This window comes from Cynoglossus semilaevis, chromosome 17, assembly GCF_000523025.1.
Source record: "Cynoglossus semilaevis isolate Cse_v1.0 chromosome 17, Cse_v1.0, whole genome shotgun sequence".
Classification (NCBI taxonomy): domain Eukaryota; kingdom Metazoa; phylum Chordata; class Actinopteri; order Pleuronectiformes; family Cynoglossidae; genus Cynoglossus; species Cynoglossus semilaevis.
The window spans coordinates 7,450,501-7,458,368 of NC_024323.1; the positions used below are offsets into that span (position 1 = coordinate 7,450,501).

At 37.0% G+C, this 7,868-nt stretch overlaps 3 protein-coding genes across 51 annotated transcripts in view; 1 reads left to right on the forward strand and 2 right to left on the reverse strand.

The window, feature by feature from the left end:
• The window catches only part of LOC103392960 (uncharacterized), a 25,808-nt gene extending 22,905 nt beyond the window's left edge, over positions 1-2,903 (reverse strand). For 9 of the 48 annotated variants that reach the window (XM_025064397.1, XM_025064386.1, XM_025064410.1 and 6 more), the window contains exons 1-2: positions 2,748-2,903; positions 2,364-2,668 (exon numbers count right to left, since the gene is read on the reverse strand). In XM_025064397.1, the coding sequence (XP_024920165.1) occupies positions 2,364-2,668; positions 2,748-2,796 (354 nt within the window). In that variant the 5' untranslated portion in view covers positions 2,797-2,903. Of the gene's footprint in view, positions 1-463; positions 468-1,544; positions 1,552-2,358; positions 2,669-2,747 lie in introns of those variants that run through there. The other 39 variants (XM_025064416.1, XM_025064414.1, XM_025064396.1 and 36 more) reach the window with 9 other exon arrangements.
• Positions 1-7,868, forward strand: part of sez6l2 (seizure related 6 homolog (mouse)-like 2) — a 70,293-nt gene that overhangs the window by 30,946 nt on the left and 31,479 nt on the right. The gene's annotated exons all lie outside the window — the stretch shown is intronic.
• On the reverse strand, positions 4,838-7,862 carry LOC103392959 (Ig mu chain C region membrane-bound form). Its single transcript, XM_074559998.1, has 5 exons — positions 7,632-7,862; positions 6,920-7,231; positions 6,521-6,844; positions 5,701-5,852; positions 4,838-5,221 (listed from the first exon to the last, which is right to left on the reverse strand). The coding sequence occupies exons 1-5, from the start codon at positions 7,774-7,776 to the stop codon at positions 5,207-5,209; spliced, it is 948 nt and encodes a 315-aa protein (XP_074416099.1). The 5' UTR covers positions 7,777-7,862; the 3' UTR covers positions 4,838-5,206.

Genomic DNA, 7,868 nt, shown 5'->3' on the forward strand with positions numbered 1-7,868 from the left:
TGTTTTATTCTCATTTTTTAGTCCTCATTACTGACGTGACATGATTCAATCCCTTTATCTCTGAGCTGGTATGAACTCATTTATTGTGCGAGGGCGCCTCCTCTGGTGACTTGATGTTACATGTTTTCAGGCACTGATGTGTTTTCATTCATGTACAGATGGTTGTGTTCCTGTGACTCTCTGACTCAGTAATACACAGCAGAGTCTTCTGCCTGTATATTCTGTCCATTTAGAGTCGCTGTTTCTTTATAACATTATTATTGCTCTTGTCTCATTAGTTTAAAAATCTTTGACAAAATCTCAGAATTAATAATAATCACAAAAACTCACATATCTCTCAGCAATACTAACTGTGTAGTACTGTTAATGAATGTATCCATACATATACAAGTGTATACAGTTAGCACCAGGAGATGATACAAAGTCTCATCAGTGTCTGTTCAATATAAAGAATTACAATAGACCTCCTACGGCTCATATGATGGATTAGGGTTTCAATCATTTTTACTGACTTTACAACTAATGTATTTATGAAATGTTTGGATTTCCTATTTACGGGTAGAAAGAAATATAACCAATCTTTAATTGAGCAAAATTGAAGATAGGAACTATTATTTTATTTTTGACCATTTTATAGATGTATTCATTATTTCTTTACATGCTTATTCTGACTGGAGTAATAGTTCTCAAACTCTACATGCCAGCAAAATCAAATTTTTTCCTTTTTAACTTATTTTTGAACTTGGACTTTTGCAGTTAAAACCCCCCCTGCTGGATTGTACAGGATTGTACAGTTTAATAAATTGTCTTTCAGGTTGTCAGAGTGGCAGCCAAGTAACATTTATTTCATAATATAGTCAACTATATGTCATATTATAAAATAGACAAAGCTAGTTTAAATATTTTGAAGCCAAAAAAGCAGACTTCTTTAGGAACAATTAACACTTATTTATATGATTAAAATGAAGCAGTAAAAATAATCATTTTTTTATTTTTTTTTCTTATTAAAACTGAAGCTGAGCAAAAGGGGGAAACAACAGATATGATCGTTGTTTGTTTTTTTAACATTCAAACTCAAGACGTTGGCACGCTCATACAGAGTAGTATTTTTTCTGTAGGATCATGTACATCTGACTATCACATGCACAAAACTGTAAATGTATGTTTTGTTTTCTTTGAAATACAACCAAAGAGGGCAAATGAGCTCAGAATGGAAGGTGTCCTCGAATAGAACCCTGCAGAACTCCAAGAGAAACATAGACTGTTGTTGTAATCAAGTGATGTCTAAAAGTGTCTGCCAGACACAGGGCACTAAAACCAACTATCATGATAGAGAAAATCTCGCTGGCTCAGCACCGACCAGGACATCTTATGGTCAGTTAACTAAGTTTTAACAGTCTGTGTAACAAAATAAAGGGCAGGTTGTACTTACTTCAGTCAGTGAGGTCATCTAACATGAGAAAAGACGTTTCTTGCCCTAAAACAAATGGATGACAGAGAGATTTATCGTCCTTGGGTTTTTGTATGGCTGTTCATCACTGTGCCACCCCATATATACACGGTGATAAAGACTAGTACAAAAACCCTGCTGCGTCTCCTGAATAGTCGACCAATGGGAACAAGGCTGTTGTTGTACTTTGTGGATAGAAAAATGAATGGATGAATCTGTCTCAGTATTGATCATAGGACGTGACTCCTGTTGTTACAGACAGATTTAAAAACTGATCTGAATCTAAAATGGTGATCTTCCATTTTTAGTGTGTGGTTTGTTAGGTTATGGTTATATTCTGCTGAAATAGGGTTCAGAACTGTTTAAGTCATGTCAGTACCAGGTGACTCCACTGGTAGATATTCCTCCTTCTCTGTGAATTGTCTTTCTTTAACTTACTTCTTCTACTCTTTCTTCCTCATGCTTTCTTAATAATCTTCTTGAAATCCACTTTGGAGCATCCTTGGTGCCAGACACAAGTCTCAGTGTTAAGACATTATCTGGTCCACTTCCACTCACCACCATGTGCTAAATTAGAACTGACCGCTGTCATGGAAAGCATCTTTTTTTCTTTCGTCTTTCCCTCTTCTACCTTTTCCATATTGTACCTGTTCCATTTTGGTTATGGTTTTTGATAAATTCATTTGTTTTTGGTCATTAAAGACTGATCTACCCTTTCATATACTTTGTTTCTTCAGTTTCTTAACAATTAACAATGGAAATAAGAAAAAGCAGTTGCTTAGTTAACGATTTCAAATAAATGTCAATGTCAATGCCAAAATGGACCTGAATTTCTCCTAATGGTCTGTCAGTTCAGTAAATACTTAGAGGGTGGGATTTTGTACAGCTGTTAAACCAACTTCAGTCACTGTGGGTCTCGAGCACAATAATAAACTGCAGAATCTTCAGTCTTCAGACTGTTCATCTGCAGATACAGCTGTTGTTGGCTGTTGTCTCTGGAGATGGTGAACCGACCTCTGACTGAGTCAGAGTAGTAAATGTTGCTACTATCATAGCTAATAACTGCAATCCACTCCAGACCTTTTCCTGGAGCCTGTCTGACCCAGTGCATTTCATAGCTGCTGAATGTGTATCCAGAGCCTGTACAGGTCAGTCTGTGTGAATCTCCAGGTCTTTTAACCACTGCTTCAGACTGTGTCAGACTCTGACCATCAACACCTGTTGAAAACAGAGAGAGAAATTCTGTTTGTGCTGGAACTTGACTGATTCTAGGTTAAGCTGAGATAAAGCCCTTCACCTGCCCAGCAGACAGCTAACAGCAGCAGTCCTGTCCTGTACTCCATCATGTTCAACAGTGTGACCACTGATCTCTGTCCTCCTCTGTGGAGTCAGTTAAGTAGAGGAGGAGAACACAGGAGTTTGCATGGACTCCTCCTTACTGTGATCAGGAAAATGGATAGCACTGTGTCCACTCAATTCTTTCAGAAACTTGATTTTCTTTTAATAGTAGTAGTAGTTATCTTTAAATATTTAATAAATATACGTTTTTTAATATAATCAATAACAATCAATAAAACATAAACACTAAGCTGTTGTCCAATGTAAGATATAAATATATGAATTATTTTCCTTTAGTAACTGTATTGCTGAATGTGAATCCAGAGCCTGTACAGGTCAGTCTGTGTGAATCTCCAGGTCTTTTAACCACTGCTTCAGACTGTGTCAGACTCTGACCATCAACACCTGTTGAAAACAGAGAGAGAAATTCTGTTTGTGCTGGAACTTGACTGATTCTAGGTTAAGCTGAGATAAAGCCCTTCACCTGCCCAGCAGACAGCTAACAGCAGCAGTCCTGTCCTGTACTCCATCATGTTCAACAGTGTGACCACTGATCTCTGTCCTCCTCTGTGGAGTCAGTTAAGTAGAGGAGGAGAACACAGGAGTTTGCATGGACTCCTCCTTACTGTGATCAGGAAAATGGATAGCACTGTGTCCACTCAATTCTTTCAGAAACTTGATTTTTTTTTGTAGAAGTAGTAGTAGTTATCTTAAAATACTTAATAAATATAACCATTCATTATACAGTTTAATCAAAAATAGTCCAATGTAAGATATAAATATTTGAATTATTTTCCTTTAGTAACTGTATTTTGACATATTTTAATTTTACATTAACAGTGTTTTATTCTCATTTTTTAGTCCTCATTACTGACGTGACATGATTCAATCCCTTTATCTCTGAGCTGGTATGAACTCATTTATTGTGCGAGGGCGCCTCCTCTGGTGACTTGATGTTACATGTTTTCAGGCACTGATGTGTTTTCATTCATGTACAGATGGTTGTGTTCCTGTGACTCTCTGACTCAGTAATACACAGCAGAGTCTTCTGCCTGTATATTCTGTCCATTTAGAGTCACTGTTTCTTTATAATATTATTGCTGTTGTTTCATCATTACTTTAAAAATGTTTATAATATTATTGCTGTTGTTTCATCATTGCTTTAAAAATGTTTGTCAAAAACTAAATAATACAAATCACAAAAACTCACATATCTCTCAGCAATACTAACTGTGTAGTACTGTTAATGAATGTATCCATACATATATAAGTGTATACAGTTAGCAACAGGAGATGATACAAAGTCTCATCAGTGTCTGTTCAATATAAAGAATTACTCATTACTAATAGACCTCCTATGGCTCATATGATGGATTAGGGTTTTAAAAACCTGCCATGTCAATTCTTTTTTTAAATCATTTTTACTGACTTTACAACTAATGTATTTATGAAATGTTTGGATTTCCTATTTACGGGTAGAAAGAAATATAACCAATCTTTAATTGAGCAAAATTGAAGATGGGAACTATTATTTAATTTATGACCTTTTTATAGTTGTATTCATTGTTTCTCAGCTCAGAATGGAAGGTGTCCTAGAATAGAACCCTGCAGAACTCCAACAGAAACAGACAGTTGTTGTAATCAAGTGATGTCTAAAAATGTCTGTCAGACACAGGGCACTAAAACCAACTATCATGATAGAGTTCTTTAATTCAAAATGGACGTGTCCTTCCAAACTATTTTAATAATTTACATTAGCACACATGCTGATATGTAAATGTACACACAGACAGATGTGCCTTTTGATTCTAGGAAGTCTTTTTCTGACCGTTTGTATAGTTTCACAGTTGCAGGTGTAATCCCTCAGGCACGGAGTGAGTGAGACGTAGCTGTTTGAAGGCCACATGTTTAGAACCACCAGGAAACTGAAAGGCAGCAGAGCTCAACTGATAACAAAGGCTTCATGCTGTGTTGACTTGAAGTGGTTTTCGCTCAGATATTCTTAGATTTCTGTGTGAAAACAAAACTCTCAAAAGAACCACATCATTCAAATTCAAACAATAATAATTTTTTTATTCTCTCTGAACATTTTCTCCCATACAGTGAATTCCTGAACAAAAGAACCCAGAAATATGAAGAAAGACTTTCTTTTATTTTCAAATTAAGGATTGCAAAACTAGGGAACATGCAATTTTATTATTTTTTTATTAATTCCACACAGCAATGTCATTATTACATCACAAGAATAAGTACTGCAGTACCAGCTTTATCTTTCTGTACAATAGAAAAAGAAATAAACTACTCTTTGACATTTCTCTTATTTTATTTGAAGTTGAATCAACGTTCAACAATTTTTTGATAAAGAAAAAATTCAAAAAAGATAAACACATGGATTTTGTGTCAGACATCCGTTTGGTTCTATCGTCTCTTCACCTGAAAATGAAGAAAAAGACAATTTAGAAAAAGTGTACGTTAATAGTTTTGATTCAACAGAAGATTTGACACTGTATGTTTTTAGTAACACTATGATCTTTCTGAGTTTCAGAATGAAATCAAATGTAGAGTTAGTTTTTTTCTAATTCATTTACTTTTTTTAAAATTGTTTATTCTTCTACAATTACAATCAACACCATAATAATTCAGTTATAGGGCTGACATCTTGTGAAATCATGTTCTTTCATGATTTTTCTGATGCCTTCGAATGCATCACAAATGTAACGTTTGATGCTACACCATTTAGATGAGAGTGGTGATACATGACAAGACCATTAAAAGCCCTACATCCACTGTGTTTACACCTGGATTCATTTAAAATGATCTTCTCTCGCTCATGTTTCTCTTGCCACTCCAGACTGTGTACACATCTCTGGAACTTTATTTCAGTAAAAGACAGAGAAGGCCTGTGTGTTTACCTTGACAAAGCTGAATATTATGTTATAGAAGAGAGAAGATATAAAGAGAACTATGAAGGAGCAAGCTGTGGACCACAGACTGCTGAGTTCATCCTCCACATTGTCTTCTAGAGGATTGTCTGGGACGTTAAGAACCAGACTCTGGTTTATTTCTAAGGGAAAAGGAGAGAACAGACAGGTGATTCAAAAAGTGTGTGTTTTGTGTGTTTTGTGTGTTTGTGTGTGTGTGTGTGTGTGTGTGTGACCTCGACCTTCATCTCCACACTTGTTGATTTGAGCTGTTCCTCTGATCTACTCATCTCTAACACAGTACCAGTCCATTCTGGTCACTACCAAGGAAACTCTCAGCGTCTCTACAGTAACTCCAGCTCAGTCTCTGGTCCCTTTCAATGTCTCCTGAACATTTGTCATAGCAGCTCTCACTACTATCCCTCTGTTACACACCCCCGTATTCAAATCAATCTGAAAACTGTTAATCACTCTCTGGTGTGTTGAGTTTCAATTGGGTACTTGTAAGCCTAACAAACAAGAATGTACTTTTTTTAAAGTGATAATGTGGTTTGTGTTTCTACTGATAAATCCTGGAGTCATTCACGAACAGGTAACCACATCTCTCCATGCAGCATTTATTTCAACACACTTTTCAAGCACTTAGACAATGTGACAAAGACATTTTGAGGACAAACAACACTGAGGGGACTCTTATGTGTACAGTGACATTGATCGATGACATCACAGAGCACTGACGTCCATGACAGGCTGTAGACACAGAGACAGAACAAGGTCTCAAACAACTAGTTGTCACATTCACAGGAGTTACCCAAAGCTTTTGACACTCCATCCATTACTATGGACTTGGTGGTGCTGCCAGCGGGCCAAACGCTGCAGTGAAACATAATTTCCTTCTCCCACTTCTCCTTGGTGGTGGTGTAAACACTGGTCACCAAGTAGCCCTGCTTTGTCTTCTGTGGCAGGAAGTTGATGCCATCGACGTAGTTGCCGGCTCCTGTGCCGTCGTGTTCAGACCAAGTGATGTAGTAATCCTGCAGCACAGCACTGGTGACCAGACACACCATGGTGACCTCAGCCGAGGAAATGCTTCCTTCTGGGAGGATGTGAACTTTCACCTCTGGTGGTCTCCCATCTGGAAAATAAATCTTGGTTTACACTGAGATTGAGCCACATTTGTTTTCATTGAGAGTCTCTACCAGTGACGTACCTCCTCTGTTGACAGTCAGATCTTGAATTACTGGAGTGCGGTCTTCTAAGGAGGCAGAACATGTCACTGTTTTGACCTTCTGCCACCCGGGGAGGTCACGGGTCATGGTGCTGTTTTTGATGTGCTGTCCGTCTTTGAAGTTTGTCGTCTCAGTCACATCGGCAGAGACAGGTTGACCGTCCACCGTCCATGTGATGTTAGTGCTGCCTATGATGGTCAAGTCTTGTCCAGTGATGACACAGTCCAGCTTTGCTTGGTTATTATTGAAAATGCTTTTGGCACTGGGTTGGTTCAGGGTCATTGTGAAAGGAGCTGAATGACAGTGACAAGAAAATGGTTACAACAAGATTTATTTTTTTGCAGATCCTGTAAGAAAATGTAAGAAGAATGTTTTTATTAACTAAATATAAGCACATTTAACTCACTTTGCTGACCCCTCATTCTCTTATTTGTGATAATGACATCTCTTTTGTTCATTTTGGTCTATACACCATGTTCCATGCGGCTTTGATTTCTTAAATCTAAGAAATCTAAGCATTTCTAATCAGGATTTATTTAAGTCTAAAATTAACAAACTTTCTTTTATTTATAAGACAGATCTGACACTGTAATAAACAGTTAGTTATGTTGAAAAAAAATCTATAATTAGTGAATTAAAATATTCAATAAATGTAATATAAACCAGGGAGTACTTGTTATAATGGCACTGTACCTTTTGAGATCTTTTTCACATATAACTGGTTGTTGTACTGTGCCTCACAGGTATAAACATCATTATTGTCCCACTCTGTGTTTGTGACCTTCAGGACACTGAAGGCTGAAAACAACCCTCCAGACTTTTTGAAGTCACTTTCCATGTAGTTTCTCTGCTCTGCGTTGCTCTTTTTCCATTTAAATGATTGAAATGTTCCTTTAACCACGTCCTCAATCAAACACACCAGGGCCTGAT

Coding starts and splice junctions, on each gene's coding strand:
- LOC103392959 (XM_074559998.1), bottom strand. CDS start 7,776: ATGGAAAGTGACTTCAAAAAGTCTGGAGGGTTGTTTTCAGCCTTCAGT. Junction 7,232..7,631: donor TGTGAAAAAGATCTCAAAAG/GTACAGTGCCAT, acceptor ACTGTCATTCAG/CTCCTTTCACAATGACCCTG. Junction 6,845..6,919: donor TCTGACTGTCAACAGAGGAG/GTACGTCACTGG, acceptor TTTATTTTCCAG/ATGGGAGACCACCAGAGGTG.